This window comes from Lithobates pipiens, unplaced genomic scaffold, assembly GCF_037356315.1.
Source record: "Lithobates pipiens isolate NorthernLeopardFrog02 unplaced genomic scaffold, aLitPip1_a1.2 Scaffold_25, whole genome shotgun sequence".
Classification (NCBI taxonomy): domain Eukaryota; kingdom Metazoa; phylum Chordata; class Amphibia; order Anura; family Ranidae; genus Lithobates; species Lithobates pipiens.
In genome coordinates, this window is record NW_027507787.1 from 200,511,094 (window position 1) to 200,538,526 (window position 27,433).

The 27,433-nt window shown below is 39.0% G+C and overlaps 1 protein-coding gene across 2 annotated transcripts in view; it reads right to left on the bottom strand.

Moving 5' to 3' along the window:
* ARID5B (AT-rich interaction domain 5B) overlaps nt 1-27,433 on the bottom strand; it is a 378,453-nt gene that overhangs the window by 206,667 nt on the left and 144,353 nt on the right. For both annotated transcript variants that reach the window (XM_077455424.1, XM_077455425.1), the window contains one exon: nt 12,136-12,366. In XM_077455424.1, the coding sequence (XP_077311550.1) occupies nt 12,136-12,366 (231 nt within the window). The remainder of the gene's footprint in view (nt 1-12,135; nt 12,367-27,433) is intronic.

A 27,433-nucleotide genomic window follows, 5' to 3' on the forward strand; every position in this document is an offset into this window, starting at 1 on the left:
AACAATTCTGCAAAGAAGAGTGGGCCAAAATTGCTCCACAGCAAAGTGAAAGACTCCTTGCCAGTTATCGCAAATGCTTGATTGCAGTTGTTGCCGCCAAGGGTGGCACAACTAGTTATTAGGTTTAGGGGGAAATTACTTTTTTCACATAAAGCCAGGCAGGTTTGGACAACTTTTTTGCCTTACTAACTTAAACCATAATTTAAAAACTGCATTTTGTATTTACTCCAGTCATCTTTGTGTAATAAAATTTGTTTGATGATCAGAGTCATTTAAGTGCGACAAAGATGCAAAAAGAAAGTAAAATCAGAAAGGGGGCAAATACTTTTTCACAGTGTTTTATATCCATCTATATTATATATATCTATATCTATATTAATATAATATATATTATTACAGAAATAAAACAACAGTTCTAAAATTATAAACAAAACAAATGTCTCAGACCTGGCCAGACCTGGGCGGGCGTCATGTGACCTCCGTCCATTTAAACAGGGAATGCGCGCAGCCCTGTACCCTCAGCGGCGGCGTGTCACGGAGACACCGCTCGCCACCGAGGGGGTGAACAGCCATTGGGCATGGCTGTTTATCAAGTGATCGGCTGTGATGAAGTCACGGCCGATCACAGATGGTAGCGCCCCACTTTGCACAGTGCTTCGTGTGCACGTTGGTGGCGACATGTTCCCGGGAACACTGCTGGTCACTGTTGCTAGTAAACAGCCATTGGCCAGCCTCTGTTTATGTGATTGCCTGTGATCCTTTCACAGCCAATCACTAAATGTAAACATATAGTGTTAACGAGATGTTACCAGGTTCTCCTCCTCCCACACAGATCGTGTGTGAGAAGGAGATTGTGGCAACATCTCGTTACCGCTTACAGTGTACACTAACCACACTGATTGCCCCCCCCCCCCAATAAAGAGGACCTGTCACCACCCAAAGTACCTGTCACAGTTCATCTCCATACCCGAGTACCTGTCACAGTCCATCCAAGTACCCGAGTATCTGCTACAGTCTATCTGAGAACCCGCTCGTCACCGTTGCTGGTAAACAGCCATTGGTCGGTGTCTGTTTACGTGATTGGCTGTGATTCTTTCACAGCCGATCACTAAATGTAAACAGTGTGGTACACTGTCAAGAGAAGTATTTTACATAAACATGAATACACCTGACTGTTGGCAAAATCAAAGTTCTGTCTCACTCTGCTGAAATAGAATGTTCTCCAAATAATCCTAAACTTAATGGCAAGCATACATATACAATTCTGGAACACTATCTAGTCATAATCATCATCATAACGTTCTGTATAAATCACAAAATGCTGCTCAGTATATTTTACTTGGGGGCCATTATTTATACATTATAGAGTATACTCAAAGACCAGAAACCAATTCTGCACTCCAATGTTTCCAAGACCTTTAGCATGATAAAGGACTATACTATTTAAAGTGGTTAAGATCTAAAAATGAGAAAAGCATAGTCTTCTAGAGCAGGGATATGCAATTAGCAGACCTCCAGCTGTTGCAGAACTACAAGTCCCATGAGGCATAGCAAGACTGATAGCCAAAAGCATGACACCCAGAGGCAGAGGCATGATGGGACTTGTAGTTTTGCAACAGCTGGAGGTCCACTAATTGCATATCCCTGTACTAGAGTGTGCATGTGCCTTGATCCAAAGTACTTGGTGTGTTTTTTTGTCTGATCCCTCATTCCGCTGCTATCTGCACTTCTGACAGTCTATGCTGACACTAGGGAATCCTGAGAGACAGCCCCATCCCCCCTTTGACACACAGCAGGTGGTTGACAGTCTTAGTTGCTCATGATTCCCTATGAGACTTGTGTCTATTCCTTCCACTCAGGTCTCACGTTGGAGCAATTTGGATCATGTTTAATTTGGGGTTTTCATCCTCTTCTGGATAAACTGTGGGTATAGCATTGGGTATATAGGATGTTTTCTATTTGAGTGCATTCTCTGTGAGTTAAACTGAATGAACTTGTTTCAACTCCAGACTAATTATATAGCTCAGCTCAATGCTGTGCAGTGTGTGACATCAGATTTCCACCCCTTGCCTTCTGGAGCTCAAAAGATACATCTAGGCAAATTCTCTGCTGATGACACAATAAGACAATCCCACCTCACAAATCTTTATCCTCTTGACTGCCTTAAACTGAAGTTCCGGTAACAGTGGAATGCCCTACCATGGCAGTGGACTGAACACAACTTGGCAGTGGGTGAGATTTGTATAACAATTTGACAGGGGTCACAATGTAAACAGCACATCTTCCTGTCTGCATATACTCAAGAAATTCAATAATCTATACATATAATTTACAAAAAAAAAAATGTCACAAGCGTTTTACTGAAAAGTAAAAATAAATAAATAAAATAATATGTTTAGAAAAAATATCTGGCACTGAATAATAATAAATTCAGCAGAGCCGATATAAAAAACAAAAAAAACAAAAACATTTAATTTAACAAATCAATTCTTCGATGTACTATATCAGGAGAGATTTAAACAAATGAACTTCAATCAACTTCTAGTTTCCCAGCCAGTGATATATTTGTCTGGAACAGTTGAACAAACATTACTAACTTACATTAAATAGATAAGGCCTTTAATCAACATCACTAAGAGAGCTGACTGTACACTTATTGTGAGCACTGAAGCTTTTAATGTCTCCAAATGTGCAATAACAAAAACTCCACTGTTAAAAGCTAAACAAAGTTTTATAAGACATAGCGCTCCACAGTTATGTTATAGTGTAAGTGTTTGGTAATTTTCTATTAAAAACCACTTCCCACCAAATGATTTGTAATGTGAACAGAGCCAGAAGTGTTGTATATTGTATTTCACAGACCTAGCGAGAACTAGGTCTAGTTGTGATGCCTAAGGCACAGAGAGATAAAGGACATTTGCAAGGTCAACAGTTTTCACTGGGATTTTTATGGAAGTTATTCTGCAGAATGTTGATGTAAAATCTTAAGGGGTTATATACCCAGCTGTCAAATATGTGTTGGCTTAATTGAACTTTTCCTTGCTTTTTCCATTTCTGAAAACAATACTAATGCACATTACAAATGATTATGCTGTTGCTACCACTACTAAAAAATAAAAACTGTGTGTATATATATATATATATACATATACATACACATACACACATCTCACAAAAGTGAATATGCTCCTCAACACTGAAGAAATGACACTTTGCTACAATGTAAAGTAGTGAGTGTACAGCAGTGTAAATTTGCTGTGCCCTCAAAATAATTCAACACACAGCCATTAATGTCTAAACCGCTGGGAATCTTGGCAATCTTCTTAGGCCAGTGATGGCGAACCTTGACACCCCAGATGTTTTGGAACTACAAGGTTCACCATCACTGGCCTAGGCCATCTTTATGCAGAGCAGCAATTCTTTTTTTCAGATGCTCAGAGAGTTCTTTGCCATGAGGTGCCATGTTGAACTTCCAGTGACCAGTATGAGAGAGTGAGAGTGATAACACCAAATTTAACACACTTGCTCCCCATTCACACCTGAGACCTTGTAACACTAACGAGTCACATGACATCGGGGAGAGAAAATGGCTAATTGGGCTCAATTTGGAAATTTTCACTTAGGGCTGTACTAAACTTTTGTTGCCAGCAGTTTAGACATTAATAATTTATTAAATTATTATTAATAATTATATATAAATGTAAATAAATGAGAAAGCTCTGGCATGTGGCCAAGCTAGGCGCAACATGACTTTGTGATGTCAGCACTAATAATATTTAACTGTAGTAGATAATAATGTGAAAATACAAAAAATGATCCTGCAAAAGAAAAGAAAAGAAAAATCACTCATGAATTTTCTTCTTTTAGAGGTTTACAACTGTAACCAACACTATAATATGCAGTATTTAGACATACCTACAGCTAAATTGATAGCTAGATACTCAGGAGTATATGGATACTAGTTTTCAAAATGTAAGCATATTATATGCAAATCACATGACACCTAAGGCTGTGACAGCAACCACATTGCTAAACAATGTTTTCATTGCTGAACTATGGTTATGGCAAGTTTAGACACATTACCAGTTTGGCAAAACTGCTACATTTATATAATAGTGTACCATTATCATTATTATTAGGCCTCATGCACAAAAGCTTATGAAAATTAGCAGCATTTTTTCTGCCAGAACTTGGCAGAAAAAAATGTCTCTAATGTTACAATCTGTATAACATTTATGCATGTATGGCATTTAAGCGTAAATGCATCCTACTGGCCCGATTAATTTATTCTGGGCAGTGGAATACATTTACATGCATGCACATTTTTTTGTCTGCTCAAAAGCTCCTCTCAGAATATACCTTTGGTGTGTTTTTTTTTTCTGCCTGTAAACGCTCCTCTTCAATGGCAACATGGCATAAAATAAATATGTTGAATGTCTGTATAAGTGGCGTTCTTAAAACTGTGTGCATGAGGCATTAAAGAATTCTATTTTAGGCAATTTTTTACACCATAAACCACCTTCAAAAAGCACTCTTAAACTAAAGCATATCTGGTTCCTCATTCACTTGTGCTCTTGGCAAAGACAGAGTTAAACTCCCTTAGCTTCCTCATAATTTTTCTTTGTAAAGCATATTCAAAATGCTTAAATCTTCCGATCTCCAAATCCTATGGATAAATATCAGTCGTTTAATAATACAAGCACTGTCTGTTCCATTCTGCTGCAGCTAAGGTTAATCTGTCAACACTTTATATACATAAAAGCAACTGGCTCAATACTTATAAAACCAGTTTTTTCAAAAACAAAAGGCCTACTGCATTTTCTAGTGATGAGTGGAAATCAAGCAGGTTTACATTCTGAATGACATCCTGCTTGTCCCTTTGTGTGATAACAAGTAACATCACCTTTCAGAGCAAATGTGTTGTGAAAGTACTAAAGGGAACTTAGAACCAGAATAATATGCACTCCCATAATCTGCACTGCAGTACAGTACAACCTGTCCCATAATACTGTATAAGCAATCCATTCATTACATATCTTCCAACTAGGCCATTTCTGATGCCTTTGTTATGGTCACTAGCATTTGTATAAATTAAGAAATGCAACTAAAAGAAAAAAAGTACTCAAGAGTGATACTGAACAAAATGTAAAAGATGGATTACACAAAAAGGTGAGAGTACCTTAAATAGAACATGAAAAACATTTGCAATTTGAGGCCTCGTTCACACTATGTACAGAGACATTGGTTTTTCTGCACGTGTTCTGCAAGTGCTCAAATAAAACAATTGTTCTCTATGTGCCCTGTTCACACCACAGCACTGGTTTCACGCGCGTTTTTCTTTCTGCGCCATAATCTGCAATGTGTATACAGTTTTCTGCGTGGAAAAACCACCAACATGACATCAACATTGTTGTGTAAACAAGGCACATAATGGAAACGCATGAAAACTGATGTCAACCTGCATAAAAAAAAACTCACTGAAACAAGCATTAAAATGTATGCAAACTTGTGTCTCTGCAAGTGAAATCTGCAGTTTTTATGCATGTATGGTGTGAATGAGGCCTAAAAATGAAGGTCCAGCTGAATGTGGCTCCAGCTTGAAGCATACTAACAAACTTGATTAACCACTTGGCGCCCATACTACGTCATATGTACGGCTTTGTGGTGTAATATCTGAATGATGCCTGAGGCCACAGACATCATTCAGATGTCAGTATTTTCAGCCGGCGATTCCCTGCACCACAAGAACGATCATAGCGGCTGTTCCGCCGCTTGATCGTTCTTACAAGCGGCGGGAGGGGACGCCCCCCCCTCCCGCTGCCCTCCGGTGCTTGTACCGACTCACCGCTTCTATCAGCGAGTCGGTCACAGGATCTGCCAGCCCTCCGGATGATATCATAGAGATTTCCGGTGGACCAGATTGTCCCCGGAGTCTCTATGATCATTCAAATTAACGGCACCGTTTTAGCAGGGAAGCCAGGATCTCTGTCTTTTTTTTTTGTTTTGTTTTTTTGATTTTAGGCTTCCCAGCCTAGAGGTGAGATGTGGGGTCTTATTGACCCCATATCTCACTGTAAATAGGTCCGATCGTGCCATATTCCTATTACAAGGGATGTTTACATTCCTTGTAATAGGAATAAAAGTAATACATTTTTTGTCAAACTAAAAAATAAAACAATAATAATAATAATTTAAAGCACCCCTGGCAGAAGCGAACGCATACGCAAGTCCCACCCACATATGAAAACTGTGTCCAAACCACACATGTGAGGTATCACCGCGAACGTTAGAGCAATAATTCTAGCCCAAGATCTCCTCTGTAACCCAAAACATGTAACCAGTAAAAAAAATGTAAAGAGTCACCTATGGGGATTTTTAAATACCAACGCCTGGCGCCATTCCACGACCGCGTGCAATTTTGAAACGTGACATGTTGGGTATCCATTTAGTCGGCGTATCTTCCTCTTTCACATTATGCAAAAAAATTGGGCTAACTTTACTGTTTTTTTTTTTTTTTTTTAAGCATGAAATTATTTTTTTCTGAAAAAAACGCGTTCGAAAAATTGCTGCGCAAATACCGTGCGAAATAAAAAGTTGCAACGACCGCCATTGTATTTTCTAGGGTCTTTGCTAAAAAAAAAAAAACATACAATGTTTGGGGGTTCCATGTAATTTTCTAACAAAAAAATTATAAATTTTACATGTAGGAGAGAAATGTCAGAATTGGCCTGGATGCGAAGTGGTTAAGGAGGTTTCTTATTTTGTCATAGAGGTGGGTTAAAAAACAAGCAGTATAATGTCTATTTTATAGCAGAATTCTGTCAGTTGAGAGCTCAGCGAGTTCTTTATTCTTACATGGACTCAAATAAGCTTCCAGCCATGCAGAGGAAACATTACTTTGCCTATTTCCTCAAATTTTAAATTCACATATTTGTTTACAGGTGTTGCAATTTAGCCATCTGATTATTCAGTGATCCTTCTATTATTCTAATTTTAACCAAGGAACAGTAATTAAATAAACTGTATTAATTACAAAAATACATTTTTTTTTTTTTGCAAAATGATCAGATCTACCAGCTCTCGGATTGAAATATTCTAAAGCACAAGAGCTGAAAAAAGCTACATAAAGACAATTATTATGAGTGGGTGTTGAGAAACAAAATGAGAAGCAAATGTGGTTTTTGAAACAGTCATTTTGTGAAAGGAATTATTCATGCATAAAGTATGCAGAAACAGTCATTCTAAGTAATGTACCAGTAAATAAAAGGGAAGACATTTCTATTTGCATTTCAAAGCTTCAGACAGAAATTGCACAATACTGTAAACAATATTTTTGCTATTAACAGCAATATCACTGTGCAGACCACTGAAATGTGATTTCCTTACCCGTAAATACTTCATAAATGTTTCCTACATGATTATTACAACGTAACCAGAGAGGACTGCAGTTGCAACATGCAGAAATGAGTTTGGAAATGAATAAAGATTACTTCCTCCTGTGAAGTTAACGAAAAATGCTGTATTGCTTCTGGCAGCTTATGGATCATATAAGAACATGATACTTAACAGTGGATGTGGGGAAAAAAAAAATTGCACATTCAATTTGTTTCCTTGGGCTTGCTAATTTAGTTATTGGTAGTAGCCCTTAATAAAGTCATAAGTCACCATGAAAAAAAAAAAACCTAGTAAATTGTTTGGTTTTTCCCAATGTAGACCAATTTCTTGGAGGAGGACTAGCTTCATGAAAAGTAGCCTAAGCAGGGCTTAAGTGATACGTTCACCTTTAGCGTCCTTTTACATGGGCTGTACGATCAGGCTCGCCAGTCAGTTTTTCAGGTGGGCCTGATTGGACACTGCATTGTCCTCCATGGAGCGTACGGTGTCAGCGCACACATGTCCGCTGACACCCGCCGTCATCTGTTCCAAACCCGTCTGCCAAAAACAGATGGATGGTGGTCTTATTTTCCATCGATCCATCATATGGAAATGGACAGGCGGTCTGTTACCATCCGACTTTCTCAGAGCCGCTCTGTACAGCGAAGTGGACACAGACCAGTCATCCACCTGCTCAGCAAAGTGATCCCCCTTCTGCAGCAAAAATAAATGCACATTTTAAAATTGACTGAGCCTTTACTGTTAAAAAAAATAAAATAAAAAATGTACTGAGCCGGGTGGAAAATTCTAGGCTGAACAGTTCCTGCATCCTATCACAGATGCAGTCACTGTTTGGGAGGATATCCAGGCAGCCGGGGATGCTGCAGCTGTCTAATTACTATAGCTTGCAATAGAGATAGCCCCATCCACATGGTTTAGTAATCTGTTAATTTGCTCTTATTTGGCTGAACAAAGGAATCAAAAAAAAGTGTATGGCTTGCTAAAGTCATTGCATCAGTGTGAAGTAGAGCTAAAAAAAGGGCCTTCTTTTCAACTTAGCAATGAGGCTGAGCTGAGGGTAAAAATCACACACCCCTTGGTTTAAAGATGTATATGCGTAGGACATTGTGAACAGAGCTTGGAAACTTGGTGCTCGGAGGTAATGTATTTTAGGTGGACAGGCCAAGCCACCTTCTTGGATTAAGGATTAAAGTGGAATTCCAATCAATATTTGTTTTTGTTTTTTACTGCAGTCTGTGTTGCTGTCCTGGTGAAAAATTATTAAATGCAAATTTTGCATATGAGAATGCGGACAGCAACATAAATCTGTCTGTCATCAATAAAAACACTTTCATTGCTGTGTGCACACTGGAAAGATCCTCTTCGCTTGTTGTTTAGATATAGTAAAAGTTAGGGGAGGTCTCAAAAAGTGACAAGTACATTATTAAGCATTTGACAGTGAAATAATTTCATATAAAAAAATAAAAAAAATTAAAATGCCAAAAAAAACAAAAAAACAACAAAAAATAAAAGAATACGTAGGTTTGCATTTTACAACAGTATAAATTCAGTAAACATCTCCATAGGAAAGTGGAGTAGGCAGATCTCAATAGGACATATAACTTGTTTAAAATTGAAGGTATAGAATAGCTTATAAACAAGTTACACATCTCTATAAAAAACAGTAGTTATAAATGAAAGGCCCGTCCTTTGAATTATTCGAAATTCATTAAGATATTGATTTGTTAAAGCAAGAGCCAGTGAATGTAACAATTTTAAACTAGAAGGCCAACATATTCCTCCCAACTTTTCTTCTTTATCTCAGCTACTTTTCACCTAGATTGTCTAGGCAATTTACAGGTTTTAAATGTAAAAGAAAATTTACAAACCCCCTAAAAATTCTACAACTTTAAGCTGCCTGCTTAAATGACCAGGAATTCCTTTAATTGTAAGAATCTACCACCCAGGACTGGATTTATACTTCCTGTCCCCCAGGCCAAATATCTTGCATCTCCTCCTACCTCAGTTGACTTGCAACATGAATAGCACACTAATACATTTAAACATGATACCCAAAGACTAGTGGTGGAAGCTAAAGGGATAGTTTGCCTACTTTGTGTCCGTACACCTAGAACCAACCAACAGCTAGAAAAATATTTTGATTCCAGCTGTATGGCCTACGTTTGGGTGAACTTCAAGTATACAGTACACTATTCCACCAAACATGAAAATAAAAAACTGTGTACGAAGAGCAAAAAAACACAACCCTGCCAAGTTACAACCCATATTGTAAACAGAAAAGTGTCACTGACACCAACATGATAAATGGGTGGATTTAAACCACCACTGGTAGACTTGGACACAGGCTATGCGTAATATGCAAAAACAGTCCTGACTTCACCCACCTCAAAAAGGCAACCAGGCTCAGCTTTACCTCTGAAAGTCAACTGATTGGGACCTTTTGCCATATACTGGACAAAATACACAAATACATATTATATATATATATACATACATACATACATACACACTGTACTTGTACAGAACTTACTAGTCAAGTGAAATGTCAATATACATAAATTGCCATATTTTTTTTAGGAGTGACAAACCATTTGATTAAACATATCTTTGTAGCAAACCCCAACGCTAATAAACAGTATATTATATAACCCCTAGCGAGAGGTAGATTTTAGACATTTCCTGTTCATATTTTTTTTGGCAGCAGCAAAATTGATATTAAGCACCAGACAGGGTAATTATAGGGTGATTACATTAGGAGAAAACAAAATCAGTAATTTCTACAAAAAGTGATTATATACACAGAATTTTTAAAAAAAATCGGAAACAAGGGCATTCAATACTAAACTAATTAACAGAAGTTTTCATGCTTTAGGCATTGCAAACATTCATCTGAGAATACATTTGAAGCGTAATATAGGCTGTATTAAAAATACTACTGATAAAATCCGATACAGTTTCATCTTGCAAAATAAGAATATATTGGAGGTTTGCAATTACATAATATATATATATATATATATATATATATATATATATATATATCCCCCATCACATTTTAATCACAGGTAATGTAGCTGTAAAACAGAATGCTATAAATAGATTTAATAATATCGTTTGGCATTCATACACGAGTCCTTCACTAATTATTTTGAGAATTAGCATGCTAGATATAATCATGTTGCAACTATGCAAGGGCATGTTGTACCAGCTCATACTCTGGGGAATAAATATTTTGAAATCATATTCTAATATTAAACATTCAGCATTAAAATGTGGATTACACATATAAAATCACACATTTTCTATCAGAGATCAGAAATATGGCTGGAAACTGAATTTTTACAAAAAGTTTTGCTGAGTAAATAAAATTGACTTGGAACCAGAATAGCTGAACTAAAGTAAAAAGTTCTTCTATATAGATTTGTATCATTCTACAGATCTATAGTCTCGGTCATTTCTCATTTATGCTATATAAATGTATACCATGCCTAAGTAAAGCAAAAATGTATGGGCATCATTGATTTTTTATATGCTATTAATATTAATACAGAACAGAAGGCAGATAAAAAAAAACATTTGATGCAGTTGTATATTCTTTTAAAAATAATTAAATGTAGTTTTACATACAACTTGCATAAATATCTAAATCTGTCTTAGGCCGCATGCAGACTGCAATTTTTTTTAAACGCATTTCTCCCAGAATGAGAAAGCAGCGTTACAAAAGCACCTAACACACCAACCATTTTTTAATCTACGAATGTCATTGGTCATAATTTATTCCAGCCACTGAAATGCCTAAGCACTACACATGCCTAGCCCTTGAGTGCATTTGCATGCATTTAGGCACATCGGGATTTTTTGCAACACAACACTCCTTCTCTGAACGCGCTGGGCCCCTGGGTTTTTTTCTGCCTCGGTTACTTCCTGCACCACACCCCCCTCAGGCTATAGATGATACGATTTTCTTTCCAGCAACCCCAGTTATCAGGAAGGAAATTTAATTGATTCCCACATCAACACAGATAGTGTTAGAGCAATTGCTCCCACTGAGCTATTGTGTTCTCCCGGTGAGGGATGGGGGTTGCGGAGAGCCCTACCTGCCAGGAGAGCACAGTGATACTGCTAGCGGTTATAGCCACTGGCAATCACGGCCTAAAAATCCTACATGCCGGCTATACCCAAGTTGATTGATGGATCACCTTCGGTACTTTTAGTTTGCCCATTCATGATTTGAACCGTCTATGGCTGGATTTAGAAAGGAGGAAGGGTCTGCACCAGTAAGTCAATCACAGTCTGCTGTCTGCACACATACTAACAGGAGGAGAGAACAGAGATGATGACTTGTGTTGCTGTTTCTTCACTGTGTAATCAGCAGACTATAGGTGGGTTTGTATGACACCACTGTATTCCTTAACTATAACAGACAAAGTTGTGTGACCTTCCTAGGTGAGCTGGCTGGCAGTAGCAAATGGAGAAAAAGCTTTTTACTTGCATGTCATTGAGTATTTAATTGCAAAGTGAATTTTCTATATTTTTATTAACAAAAGTGAAAGTTCATTTTGTGAAGTGAACCCACTGTACTTCTTTAGTAGAGCGTCTCCATTGTTTGCCTTATGGTAATCACCAATTTCATTGTTACTGGTGGCAATCACAGACACAACCTAAAATATGAACTACATCATCATAAACCGAGTATAAATACAGAAGTTATTACACTTGTCTTATTGGACTGTGACTTACCAAATTCATCACATATGCTTTCGTTATCGATAAGAGTTGGATGGTCAAATGTATCCCGGCAGTACAGGATCTTTGTGCTCTTGTTGATGATTGGAATGCCCCCCAGTGCTTGAACAAAGTGGTCCGCCAAAACTGAAGAAGGTTTGGCCTGTATTCGTTTCAGTATTGAACGATAGCGGCAATACTGGGGATAACTTAGCACCATCACGTTACCCTCATTTTCATCCTCTCCTGCAAAAGAGAAATATCAGTTCAGATGGCTGTAGGCAGTCAATATAAATTTATATGCATATATGTATCATGTTTACAGCAACAATATATCTTGCTGCTTTTAGTAGAGAGCATCAATGTATTAACATCAGTCTAATGCCCTGAGCTTAGTCTAACATACACATAAAATCTAGGTCAGTGCAGACAGAAGACAATCTACAGTATGGTTGTTCAACTTTTATATAAAATTGAAGCACCTGGGAATCTCTACACAAACAAACATTCTTTAAGTCAGCATAGCAAAACTGGTAAGAATTTCCAAAATGTATGCAATAAAAAGCACAACGCACATTTGAAAGTAATGCCACCTAAAATAAAACACAGTCGGCTGTAGCAGACTTCATTTTAGGTCCACAGATATTCCAATTTAAACCAGTCAACCCAATCTTAGCATCCAATAAAACAAACATTTATGGCAGAACAACATGTACAAGAATATATCCATTTAGTGGTAACCAAGAAGAAAAAAAATCAGTTAAGTGCAAGGAAATATTATGTATGTGGTCAGAAAGGAAGCAAACAAGATGTATTAGGTCCTATTAATTTGTCCTTTCTAGTAAGCTAGCCTAGATGATGTAGTAGAAAATGTGCAAATGATGTTTCCAGTTAGTCCATTTTTTTTTTCTTTCCAACAGATGGAGTGGGGTCTACAATACAATCACTAAAATGATTAAAAATAAAAAAAAATGTATTTACAATTTTTATGAGCAATCAAAATTATCTCTAGCAAGAAATAAAATTTGACAACAGAAAAACAGACTATGCTTATGCTTGAGCCTCACTGACACGTTTGCAGATGTTTGTTAAAAGTTTATCGCACTTTCTTGAGAAAGGCCAAACTACCGTCACCAAATAAATATACAACATACATTTCCCTATTTCACTTCACGTTATAAGGGTTTTTTTTTTATATACTACACTTTACGTTCTACATAGTGGTCCTATTTTAATAATTCCTATGTATGTGTTCTGTATAATATATCTTTATATAATGCTAACAAAATGAGTATTTCTACGCTCTATCAGAGAATGGAACAAAACAGGTAAAGTAAATTTAATTTTGTTTTTCAAGTATAAAATCAATTCAACACCAGTGTTTTACGGCAAATATAGTTATAGTAAAAAAAATAAAAAAAAATAAAAAGAAGCAAAGTATCTTCACATTGCATCTTGGCACTGCCATTTAATTTCTAAGGAGAAACATTGCTCATTTGTGAAAACAGAATGTTCTCTTTTTCCAGATTTCCAAGTAACAATCCAAAAATATGAAATAAAACATGATATAAAAGTACAGAACAGTGTAACACTAGCAAGAGACTTATTAGATCTTAAGTGAAATCAATGTTTTATGCATTAAGGGGTCAACAACTTTTGTTTATGCAGTATATGGCATTGTAGGTGTTTTATAGTAAAGATAACAAAATTCCCAAATGCTAGAGGAATAATAAACAAAATAAAAACAACTATATTGATCTTATTCCTTTTGCTTCTGGCATTTTTCTTCCTTTGATTGGGCATCTCTTATCTCTTATCAGTTTCTGAGCTTTTACATGGGTGGTTCACAAAGTATTCCTGCCATTCTAGTAAGATAGCCGTCCACAATTTAGGAATTGCAGGACTGTTAAAAACTTGCTGGTTTATAAAGAATTACGTTCAAAAAGGTGTATGTAAAAGTTTATCCATATTATTACAGAGCGTGGTCCACTGTCTATTCACAGAATACTTTGTATTTTGTAAATGGGTTTACATAAACACAAATGCCGTTTAGCAAGAAGACAGGGGTGGGTGGGGTGTGAGCAGAGTGGCTTCTGCAAACGACTCTGCAGCTGCAGGATTGGAGACCTGAAGGTCCAGTGCCAGAGCGCTAGAAGTACAGCAATGGCCATACTTCTGGCACTCGGTAAAAATGCTAGTAAATAAAAGTGCATACAACTCATTGGACATACTACCTTTAAAGAGGAAGTAAACCCTGATGAGTTTACTTCCTCTTTCATTCCCTGCAAAGGCAAAGCATAATGGACCACTATGCATCGCATAGTAGTCCATTATGTGTCACTTACCTGACACAGGAGCCAGCGAAGGCGCCGCTGTCCCCTGTTGTCCGCCGCATCCATCTTCTTGGTGGGGTCTCGCAGCTCCACCGCTGTAATTCGGCGAAGCCGCGATGGCGTCACTCCCGCGCATGCGCACGGGAGCCGACACGCGCGGCAGCTCCGTCGTTGAGAATGCCGCGCTCAGTGCGCCTGCATGCTGGTGCCTGTTTTCGGGCAAATATCTCCTAAACCATATAGGTTTAGGAGATATTTCTTGGACCTACAGGTAAGCCTTAATCTGTAGGTCAAAGTGGTTTGTAAGGGTTTACAACCACTTTAATGCCAGCACACTATTAGAAGTGCTGCGATTCCTGGAGTTCTCTAAATTACCATATACCTTGAGGGCTCATTCACACAACGTGCAGTATATAAAAAATGCATAGTTATTATTTGCATGTTAGCCCCCACTGGCATTTTTTTTTTATCAATTTCACTCTGAAATCACTCCCTTTTCCTGTTGTGGGTTGAGAGACAGCGATAACTGGAACCTGATTGATTGCAGACCGGAAGTGACTTAACCAGGCAGAAGGGTACCCCTGTTATGCACTGAATGATTTTACTAATGTAAGCAACCCTTTCTTAGAGTAATAAAGTTTTTCTTTACAATATCTCACTATTGGGGCATCCTTTCTCTTAACATGTTGTGAGACCATTCAAATAGTGCATGAATGAGTAAGACGCTCTTAAAAAGGGACCAGTACCCCACTAACCTGGAGGAAGAAGATCTAACAGGTCATGACGTCCTAGTGAATGGGAAGCTATATTACAGGAGGACTCAGGCATGAGACACTGACTGGAGACAAGCAAGCTGGGTGTTATTGTGCATGCGTGTATATCACACCACTAAGGTGAGGGCACTGACAGCACAGTGACTTTGTTTAAGTTAACGAACTTTAAGTTAAGTATCATATAAAGATTGATTGGATGCGGAAGTCACAATTATTCACTCTTTGATAAACTGTCACTATTATGAACTGATTTATTTATATTTTTGAACACTCGTTATGTACAGTATGACGTACTCTATTTTTGATTTGTTATTTGATGGTAACATGGCTCATAATTATTTTGATATATTTAATAATTTTTTGAACACAATTTTGTGTATGCAGCAACCTATTATTTATTAGATCAAATAGGTCTTCAATTTTCATTTTATATACTGTTTGGGAATCATTAATTGGCAGTGCAGGCGTTATTCAAGTATACACCTATATGTGAAAATTTACTTTCATTACCAAGTAATGTGCAGATGAAGTAACACCTTTATACTTTCCTGCTCTGTGCAACTACATTGCACAAAGCAGCCCTAAATCTCCTCTTCTTGGGTCCCCCCTCTGGGCTTATGGGTCCTCCTCTCTGCCAAGTACACCCACAGAAAGGGGGCACTCATGTGGACACGCTCCCGAGCCTCGCTCCCTGCCAGCGGGAGTTGGCCCCAGCACCTGCTCCTTCATCACTGACTTTAAAAGACAGCAGTGGGCTCCCACTGCCTCATCAAATCCAGTGAGACCAGGAAGTGAGGGGAGAGAAGAGGTGCAGATAGGCACAGCGCTGGTTAAAATGACAGCTCTAGTAAGAAAAAAGGGGGGGGGGAGGGGAGGAGAAACATATGCCTAAATATTTTTTTCCCTTAATACAAGGAATACATTATGGTAAAAAGTGTTTAGGCTTTATAACCACTTTAACTGATTTGCTAATTGATGCAGGAGTATGATTTGTAAACGTTTTGTGAATCTTGACAATATATTTTGTGTGTAGATTCCCCACCCCCTTTTTAGACCCTTTCTGCCAGCTGTAGACATATATGGCAGCACGGAGGTGGATCTAAGCGTCAACATACAGTACAGTATTATTGTCAGGAATGTGATTGTTCAGCCACAGCGCTGCAAGCATACAAGTGAGCAAGCGCCTGAAACAAAACTGCAACATACTGTATAAATGTGGCAGCACACAAAAACCTCCAATCTGACATGTTTATGGATGGCTGGAAGGCATTACCCAGCACAATCATAAAGTTGTATATATATAGTGCCTTGCAAAAGTATTCACCCCCTTGGCTTTTTAGCCATTTTGTTACATTACAGCCTTTGGTTAATTTTTTTTTTTTTAATCTGAATTGTATGTGATGGATCAGAACACAATAGTCTAAGTTGATGAAGTAAAATTAGAAAACTATATACATAAAACTAATTTTTCAGAAATAAACTGATAATTGGCATGTGCGTATGTATTCACCCCCTTTGTTATGAAGCCCATAAAAAGCTCTGGTGCAACCAATTACCTTCAGAAGTCACAATTGGTGAGATGATGTCCACATGTGTGCAATTTAAGTGTCACATGATCTGCCCTTATAAGTACACACCTTTTTGAAAAGCACCAGAGGCTGCAACACCTAAGCAAGATGCACTACTAACCAAACACTACCATGAAGGCCAAGGAACTCTCCAAACAATTAAGGGACAATGCTGTTGAGAAGTACAAGTCAGGGTTAAAGCGGGGTTCCACCCTAAATTGGAACTTCCGCTGATCGGAACCCCCCCCCTCCGGTGTCACAATTGGCACCTTTCAGGGGGGAGGGGGGTGCAGATACCTGTCAAAGACAGGTATTTACACCCACTTCCGGGCATAGACTGCCGTGGGAGTCTATGGCATTTCCTGTCCTGCCATGCTGTCTTCTGGGACACACACGGGTCCCAGAGAGAGCGCGGACAATTCCTATTGCGCTGCGCGACTCGCGCATGCGCAGTAAGGAACCGGGAAGTGAAGCCGATTCGCTTCACTTCCTGATTCCCTCACCTAGAATGGTGGCAGCAGCAGCCGAGAGATCGATCGGCCTTGGCATCGCTGGACAGGCGAGTGTCCATTTATTAAAAGTCAGCAGCTGTAGTATTTGTAGCTGCTGGCTTTTAATATTTTTTTCCGCAGTACAGTCCCGCTTTAAGTTATAAAAAAAAAAAAAAAAAAATCCAAATTTTTGATGATCCCTAGGAGCACCATCAAATCTATCATACCCAAATGACAAGAACATGGTACAACAACAAACCTGCCAAGAGACGGCCACACACCAAAACTCACAGACCACGCAAGGAGGGAATTAATCAGAGAGGCAGCGCAGAGACCTAAAGGTAACCCTGGAGGAGCTGCAGAGTTCCACGGCACAGACTGGAGTATCTGTACATAGAACGACAATAAGCCCTACGCTCCATAGAATTGGGTTTTATGGCAGAGTGGCCAGAAGAAAGCCATTACTTTCAGCAAAAGACAAAGGGACACACTTTGAGTTTGCAAAAATGCATGTGGGAGACTTCCAAAATGTATGGAGGAAGGTGCTCTGATCTGACGAGACTAAAATTGAAAGTTTTGCCCATCAAAGAAAACACTGTCTGGCACAAACCCAACATCACATCACCCAAAGAACACCATCCCCACAGTGAAACATGGTGGTGGCAGCATCATACTATAGGAATGTTTTTCAGCAGTCAGGACTGGGAAATTGGTCAGAGTTTAGGGAAAGATGGATGGTACTAAAAATTCAATTCACAATACTGTGAACCCAGCCTAAAGATAGCTTTCATCACATTTGGAAACAAACCCAGTGGACATCCGCTAAAGGTCCAATGTGTGTGCTGCATATCAGAGACCATAATAGACTAAATACCTCCTGTCAGAACTCCTTTGCCTAATTTGGCCAAAAAAGTAATTTGGAAAATATTATAATAAAATATTTGTATGCCCTATGTTCTCTTTCCATTTTGTGCGTCTCCTGTATGCTATGGTTGGAATGTTGCTTGAATATGTCTCAACTTATGTTCAACTTATGACCAGTTCGTTTGAACAAGCCCCTAATCAGAAAAACTCTAAACCCATATCTACACACCACTAAAGCCAATGGTGACTGAATTAGGATGGACTGTACACAACACACTCTCGCTGCTACATGACAAATTCCTGGATGTGGGAATTGAAACTTACAGCCGGGAATTCTGGGTGACCACCTTGACCAAGTTTGGTTGATGACATCATCTAGGATTGCCGTCAGTATTGACAAAAATTTGAATCTGTTATCAGCAGCACTATGGCATGTACAGGGTCCTTGGGATTGCGATGCATTACATAATTAGATGTCGTGATTAATGTGGCATACCCCGCTGGATATCCTGATGGATGTTTGTTACCTCACTGGATGAGGTAATTGATGTTAATTTACCTAGCCTTTTCAACCTGGTAAGTATTGTATTTGTGTTTTATGTCATAAAAGACATTTTAAAGATTAAATACTTTGTCACTATATGAATGAGTAATAAGGGCATCCATGCCCCTGGGAGGGTACAGATATCAGGGGACTCCCTGCTCTCCACAAACCCCCACTTGCTTATTTTGGGACATGATGTAGGGAAGAGACCCTTATCCCTCAATGTGGCAGCAAGGTGCTTTGTAGAGGGTGGGTGGCTTTGGCATGTAGCCTGGTCTGATACAGAAAGGAGGAGGGGGGGCACATGTTTGCTAGCCAGCTATTACAGGCCAACCAGGCTGCATTCCTGGAAAAGGGTCTGTTTGACCCTATACTTTTAAAATCGCACACTGTCCTGTGGGGTTAACAATAATATTCTAACCACACCCTTATCAGACATGCAGCCTAGACAGTCAGGAAGGGAAGGTCAGCAAGCTCCCCCCTCCCTCCCATTTCAAACCAGTCCACAAGTCTTTCAACATTAGGGGCGTCTTGCAAGGGAGCAGACTCTCTCCCCCCCCCCCCCCCGAAGACACCTTATAATGTTGGAGGGACAAAGATCCTCTTCCTCACATCCTTTCCCACAAAACTGATGTGCGGATTTGTGGGGGAAACACAGAAGAATCTGGGAGTGGGGCTCAGATATCCACACCTCCCAAGAATATTATTACAGGAGTACATCAGTACTCCTTTTTTGCTCAAATGTGTTAAAAATGTTCTTTATTAAAATAAACCACAAATGTCCCCAGAAGTAAATCTACGTCAAACACGCGAGGTAATCCACTGCAATTGCAATAAGCCACCTGCCACCAATCTGTACATGCTGCACTAAACAAAGTCCTAAAAATACTCTATAGCCAGTACACTACCGATATATCATGCAAATATCTACTGACAGGAAAAAAAAAATCTGACATTTGTGTGTGAAAAATCGTATTACATTTGTCACGTCTGTCACTGCAAGCTGATTCTAAAAAAAATTATAAAGTACTCACTGGTGGCTGTTTGCTATGATCTTGAATGTTTTTCCCAATCTGGATAGATTTTGGATGCAATATTTTGCCAAGGGACTTCTTCTTGTTTTTATAATTGCAGTCCACTGGTTATGCTGCAGCACCAGGTAAACTTGGTCAATATCGATCAAGCCACTGGACATTTTTAGAACAGTAAAATAAACTACTGCTCAGAATGGCAGATTCCCCTACCTCCAACACTCCCCCCCACCCCAAAATGGCTCCTGTACAGGCCCCAGGAAGGGACAACATTTTTTTTTTTAATACACTGGGACTAGTGTCTGATTTTCTATTGATAGAACCCAGCAATAAAAGGTAGAGCCTCCAAAAAAACATCCATCCCATTTTTAACCCTTCAAGGTCCCCTGTAGTGCTGGAATTTCACAAAGCAGTGCAGTATTAGGCCATTGGGGCTAAGCACAAATTTTCAGATCTAAAGTTGTTTTGGAATTGGGCTATTGACATTATGCATACACAAACGCAGTAAATCAATAGAATAGAGCACTTTCTAGCAAACAGTTATATAACAGAGCTTTATTCTATGTAGCTTTAGTACTATAACTAATGTTTCCCTGAGTTAAGAAAAGCACCAAAACAGTGAGTAGCCTTAGACCTCTTAGCCATATACCGTACACACATGTTGCAGGGAATCAATTCATCATTTTACAATAGCTTATTTTAAGAATGAAAGGAAAACATTTTTTATACCCTTTTATAAGCACTTGTCATCTGGGCCAAGTGATCAGTCTAATCAACTGCTTTACATGCCAGTAATTGCTTGTAAACAAACTGAAATCGGACGTGACAGAATCAAAGTAACGAAATCCAAGTCACTTCCGGTTTCTAACACAGAGGAGGGAAAGGAATGGAAGTTTCTCCCACTCTTCACAGTGCATCCATGGTCTTGGGCTCCCCCTGGTGGGAAGGGAGACCCTGCGAAAGGCTACAGGCGGTGGCAGGAGGGGAGATCTCCTTCCACCGCCTGTAAAAGCGATCAGGTGGCTGTATAGCCACTCCGCTCACTTTTTTTCTCTCAATAAAAATGAGAATTCCTTATTGAAAGAAAGAATACAATAAAGGGTACAGTGTAAAAAATACAAATCAGGAACAATCTGCGACTTGGTGCTTCTTTATGAAGGGGTTGGGATTGGCCCCTTAGTTCCAGTGAAGGGAACACTTAAGGCGTCTGCATACCAAGACATTTTGGACAATTTCGTGCTCCCAAATTTGTGGGAAAAGTTTCGGGGTAGCCCCTTCCTGTTTCACATAGCAATGCCTGAAGTCTTGCGGCCCTCTGAATAATGGGTATTCATACACTAAAGAAAGAAAAAAAGAAAGGAGGGGCGCACCAACCTAGTGCATTACCACTAGTAAAGCTTTATTCAATAAAAAACAGCAAAGTGTATACTCGCAAACGAGTATTGATAGAAGGCATAATCAAGGCAAAATCCACTATTCTGAACATCGACAAGCCAGGACCTGACATTGAGTGGATCAAACGATACTGCAAGAGATTGCCTTCCATCAATACTAATTTGTGAGTATACTAGGTTGGTGCGCCCCTCCTTTCCTTTTTTTTTCTCCTCTTCTTTTTTTCCCCCACAGATGACAAGTGTCATTTTTGTACGATTCAATCAGGATTAAAAAAGCCATTCTCCATAAGTGTACTTAAATACCAACAGACTGCAGTAGTTGTCTGCCAACTTTGAACTTTATATTGGATTGAACGAAGAACAAAAGCCAGCTACCAGGTCCTGTTGGAATTTTTATTACTGTCGACTTAACTATTATCATAATACCTTCATTAAAGAGGAAGTAAACCCTTCCAAACAACTTGGACCTATAGGTAAGCCTAGATTAAGGCTTACCTGTAGGTCCAAGCAATATCTCCTAAACCTATATGGTTTAGGAGATATTTGCCCGAAAATGGGCACCGCTGTCTACGGCGCATGCGCCGTAGACAGCGGCGCGCATGCGCACTAAATGCGGCAAATCCAAGAATGGATTTGCCAAATTTGTCGACTCCCGTGCGCATGGGCGGGAGTGACGTCATCGCGGCCTCGCCGTATGACAGCGGCGGAGCTGCGAGGCGCGACTCCCGTGCGCGGGAGTGACGTCATCGCGGCTTCGCCGCTGTCATTGGTCGGAGCTGCGAGACGCCACCAGCAAGATGGACGCGGCGGACTACAGGGATCAGCGGCGACTTCGCTGGCTCCTGTGTCAGGTAAGTGACACATAATGAGCTACTATGCGATGCATAGTAGTCCATTATGCTTTACCTTTGCAGGGAAAAAAAGAGGAAGTAAACCCATCAGGGTTTACTTCCTCTTTAAGGTGTCAATACTATGCAACAAGTTTGACTTTATAAAATGTTTCACTTCTATAAATATGTTAGTGTTCAGATTTTATTTTTTCCCCATTTTGTTTCATTAGCCTCTATTCATTATTCTTTCCTGTCCTAGAACCTTGTATGAGAACAGAAGGCAGTTGTCTCACCTCTTGACTCAACGGTTTAGCCCACCTTCTTGATCTAGCATGATTGCAGCAAGATCTTTTTTAGTTAGATGACCGGATCAAACTGCTGGTCATTGTATTAGACTAAAGAACAATGCATAGCTTTCTCCTCTGTTTTTTTGAACTTTAAATAAGGAATTGTATTTACCAAGTTCTATTACTTAAACATAAATCCTTACAAAGACAGATGTAAGGTAGGTCTATGAAAAACAATTTCTGTGTTATGGTCCTCTGTGCCACTGGTTCATGCAACCGTCATACAGTCTGTGCATACCAGTGAAAGGTACCTCTAAGCAATATCAACTTATCTTTTTGCTAGAAACCTATTATAATAAAGGGTTTATATAGCCCAACACAAGACAATATCATCACAATTTGGGGGCAATGAAAGCAACTGTTTCTAAGAAACCTTTCAATACAATCTGTGACATGGCCTACCTACTGCACACATTAGGTTTACACAAACATATAAAATAATAAATTATTTAAAGATGAGGTCAAAGCTGTAAAGTTACCTTTCTTTTACATAAGCTCATTCAATTGCCTAGAGGCTTCTAAACTGAATAATGCAGAACAAAAACAGGTGTCTAAAGCCACTTTCTATACCTACTGATCTTGGCATTATCATCATACTAAACATTTTTTATTTTATTTTTTAATTCAACACAGAATTTTCTTACACTAGAATAAAAAGCTATATTAACAAAGCAAAAGACAAGATGAGCTGACCCAAATCAATCAATCAAAACTGCATTTTTCCTCAAATACCCCCTTTTCCTAAAACAAATGGAATATGGTTGGCTACTAAGAATCTAACGTTTTCCTTGCTCAGTTTTTAATATGCGCATTTAAAGTCATCTATACAAAGGTAATACCAATAAATAAAACTTCACATATTTTCTAAAGGTTATAGGAATTCACTATAGAAAGCAGACAAAAAAAGAAGGGTTAAGAAACGGATTCAGGAAAGTGTCTGTGGAGCAAGACTATAGCAAAGTTCTCTGTAATGACAGATATGAATATGTGGTTTGTCTATGACCCTGCAAACTATTTCCAAAAGGCAAAGCTAAATTACAACAAGACATGCAATTATGATGTAATGTCTTGTGCAGACTTCATATTGCATTACTGGATATTACATATTTTATTTCTGAGACATTTTAATATGACAGCAAACTGTATATGTTACTAATGACAATTTTGTGCTATCACACAAGTTCAAAGAGACACGGTTACCTTGCTCATTCAGGGCTACCTGGCCCGATCAGGGACCCGCTCACTGATACCTTACTAGTGCTCCCCCAAAAATCCTTCCTCTTATCACAACTGGCACCGGTGCACCCTGCCCCCCCCAAGTGCTGTCTGATGTAATTCAGGGACAGCAGTGATGTTGATGTCCCTCCAGACATGTCAGAGTGGCAGACTTAGCAATTGGCTATTAGACACAACATGGGAAGAGGTCACATGCTCCCCCTGTACCCAGAAGCAGAGGTAGAAGCAGTGGCAAAGTGAGCATCAGTGGGTCAGGGGCCCCTTTTTCCAAAAACACTGTTCGTTTGTCCTAAATTGCAGTGTCAAAAAACAGAAACAGATTTCATTTTTCAAACACCTGCCTATGTCTATGCGTATGAAGCTTAAACTGTACCAGAACACAGTGTTCAGTCATTCATTGGCCTGAAATAAAATTCACCTAAAAAGAAATTCTGGCAACATTTTCTGTGTGTGACATTACATAGTCGGGCTGAAAAAAGACACGCATCCATCTAGTTCAAACAAAGATGTCCAATCCTGTCTGACTTTAATAGACAAAATATCAAGGCATCGTAGGATGTCCACCAGCACAAAGAAAAGGCATAGTAGTGAACTGAAGGGTGTCCACCAGTACAGAGAGTTGTGAGTGACATTCCTGCTATTTATAAAAATGCTTTTTCTCTACTGGATAATTATGCTCCATATTATGTTCCCTATAGCTGCATGAGGAGTTGATGCCTCCAGTCTAGGAATTTGGGTACCTTAACCTTAGGATCTTGGAGTGAAGGCAAAAGGAATAAGCTGACTAAGCAGTAGACGGCACAAGCCTATAGTGGGCTGAGAGGGCTGATACTCAGCTATGCTCACACACAGAACTGGGGTGGGAGGGCAGAAAGCATTTTTTTTCCTACTGATGGACATTTATATACTATTTTATTTTTCAACATTTCCCAATATAACACACACACAAAAAAAAAAAAATCCTCCTTATGTACAGTATCTCACAAAAGTGATTACACCTCTGACATTATTTGTAAATATTATAACTTTTCATGTGACAACACTGAAGAAATGACACTTTGCTACAATGTAAAGTAGTGAGTGTACAGCTTGTATAACAGTGTAAATTTGCTGTCCCCTCAAAATAACAACGCACAGCCATTAATGTCCAAACTACTGGCCAAAAGTGAGTACACCTCTGAACATCCCTTGTAATAGGAATATGGCATGACAGGTCCTCTTTACAGTGAGATAAGGTGTTTTTCGTAGCTGTTGAGTTTTAATAAACAAATGACTGGAACTCCACTTTAAATTTGCATGCGCTTGTTAAATGCATGTCTCCAGACCTAAACCCTATTGAGCATCTGTGGAGCATCGTCAAATGGAAGGTGGAGGAGCGCAAGGTCTCTAACATCCACCAGCTCTGTGATGTCATCATGGAGGAGTGGAAGAGGACTCCAGTGGCAACCTGTGAAGCTCTAGTGAACTCCATGCCCAAGAAGGTTAAGGCAGTGCTGGAAAATAATGGTGGCCACCACAAAATATTGACACTTTGGACCCAATTTGGACATTTTCACTTAAGGGTGGACTCACTTTTGTTGCCAGTGGTTTAGACATTAATGGCTGTGTGTTGAGTTATTTTGAAGGGACAGCAAATTCACACTGTTATACAAGCTGTACACTCACTACTTTACATTGTAATTTCTTCAGTGTTGTCACATGAAAAGATGGAATAAAATATTTACAAAAATGTGAGGGGTGTACTCACTTTTGTGAGATGCCGTATGTTAGGACAAGATTAACTTTCACTACCAAGTCAATTGGTCATAGGGACGAGGGGCGAAGGAGGGGTCTTTTACACACATTCCTGATTTGTGGCTGTCAGAAGGAAGCAATCTGATGCCTCTTCATCGACCCGATTACTTTCAAACCCCCTGGTAACAGGTGCAACCCCAACCACCCCCCACCATGCATCTCACAGTCGGCTGGCCCATCTGTGGGTCCAGCGTAGAGGAGCAGACAGGTGTCTGCTCCTCTCCCCTTCTTGCTGACTCAGAGGCAATGAGTAAAACGCCACTTCCGGGTATTTTTATTTATTTTTTTTACCTTCTCCAGCTAACATGGCCAGGAAAGAATCTAGTACCATTTGACCTGCACTGCATTCAATTCACTGGAGCAACGGGGGAGACATCCAGGGTCTTTTAGACTCCGGATGTCTCATTAAACAGAACCTGTAAAAAAAAAAAAAAAAAAAAAAACACTATATAGGATACTACTCATATAGGAGACTGTCCCCTATGCGATAAAAAAAAAAAAAAAAAAAAAAGTTACAACCAAGCACATAAAATCCCCCCCCCCAATAATGTTTAAGGCCACTCACATACGAATGTAAATGCCATGTCAAGGATGCCTCCGCATGAAAAGGATGATTACATTACATATCACTGCACACGCTGGAGTGAGAGCAAGAATTCTAGCATCAGACCTCCTCCATAACATATCGGATGACCTGTAGGGGGCTTTAAAAGCATTGCCCATGGAAAATAAACAGTACTGAAGTCTGTCACCATTTAACAGGCACATGCAAATTTAAAGCGGAGTTCCAGTCATTTGTTTATTAAAAGTCAACAGCTACGAAAAACACCTCATTGACCCCATATCTCACTGTAAAGAGGACCTGTCATGTCATATTCCTATTACAAGGGATGTTCACATTCCTTTTAATAGGAATAAAAGTGATCAAAATAATTATTTTTGGGAAAAAAGTGTCAAACTAAAATAAAGTAAAATGAACAATAACATTTTTTATTTTTTTAAAGCGCCCCTGTCCCAGTGTGCTCGCATGCAGAAGCAAACGCATATGCAAGTCCCGCCCACATATGAAAACTGTGTTCAAACCACACATGTGAGGTATCGCTGTGAACGTTAGAGCGAGAGCAATAATTTTGGCCTTAGACCTCTAACTTAAAATATGTAACCAGTACATTTTTTTAAAGCATCACCTATGGGGATTTTTAAGTAGCAAAATTTGGCGCCATTCCAAAAGCGTGTGCAATTTTGAAGGGTGACATGTTAAGTATCCATTTACTGAGGCGTAACTTCATCTTTCACATGCAGAAAACATTGGGCTAACTTTACCGTTTTGTTTTTTTGTAAAGAGTGTTCGAATAATTGCTGCGCAAGTACCGTGCGAGATAAAAAGTTGCAATGACCGCCATTGTATTCTCTGGGGTCTTTGCTAAAAAAAATTTATATATATAATATATATATATATATATATATATATATATATATATAATATCTTGGGGTTCTATGTAATCTAGAAAATAAATTATGATTTTTACACGTAGGAGAGAAACGTTAGAATTGGCCTGGGTGCTCCAGAACGCTTGAAGGTGCTCCCTGCATGTTGGGCCTCTGTATGTGGCCACACTGTGTAAAAGTCTCACATGTGGTATTGCCATACTCGGGAGTAATAGCAGAATGTGTTTTGGGGTGTAAATTGTGGTATGCATATGCTGTGTGTGAGAAATTTGAGGGGTATTTGTACATGTTTGGGTCTCAAGAAATGAGGGCGCCAGTACTTCAGGTGTGATCAATTTTCAGATATTGGCACCAGAGTGTGTGGACTCTTTCACACAGAACATATAATATTCACCAATTTGTACTTTTTACCAAAGATATGTAGCAGTATAAATTTTGGCCAAAATGTATCAAGAAAAATTACTAATTTGCTAAATTTTATAACGAGGACTTTTTTTTTTTTTTTTTTTTTTTTTTTTTACAGAATTTTCAGTCTTTTTACTTTTATAGTGCAAAAAATAAAAAACCCAATGGTGAATAAATACCACCAAAAGAAAGCTCCATTTGTGTAAAAAAAAAAAAAAAAAAGGATAAAAATTTCATATGGGTACAGTGTTGTA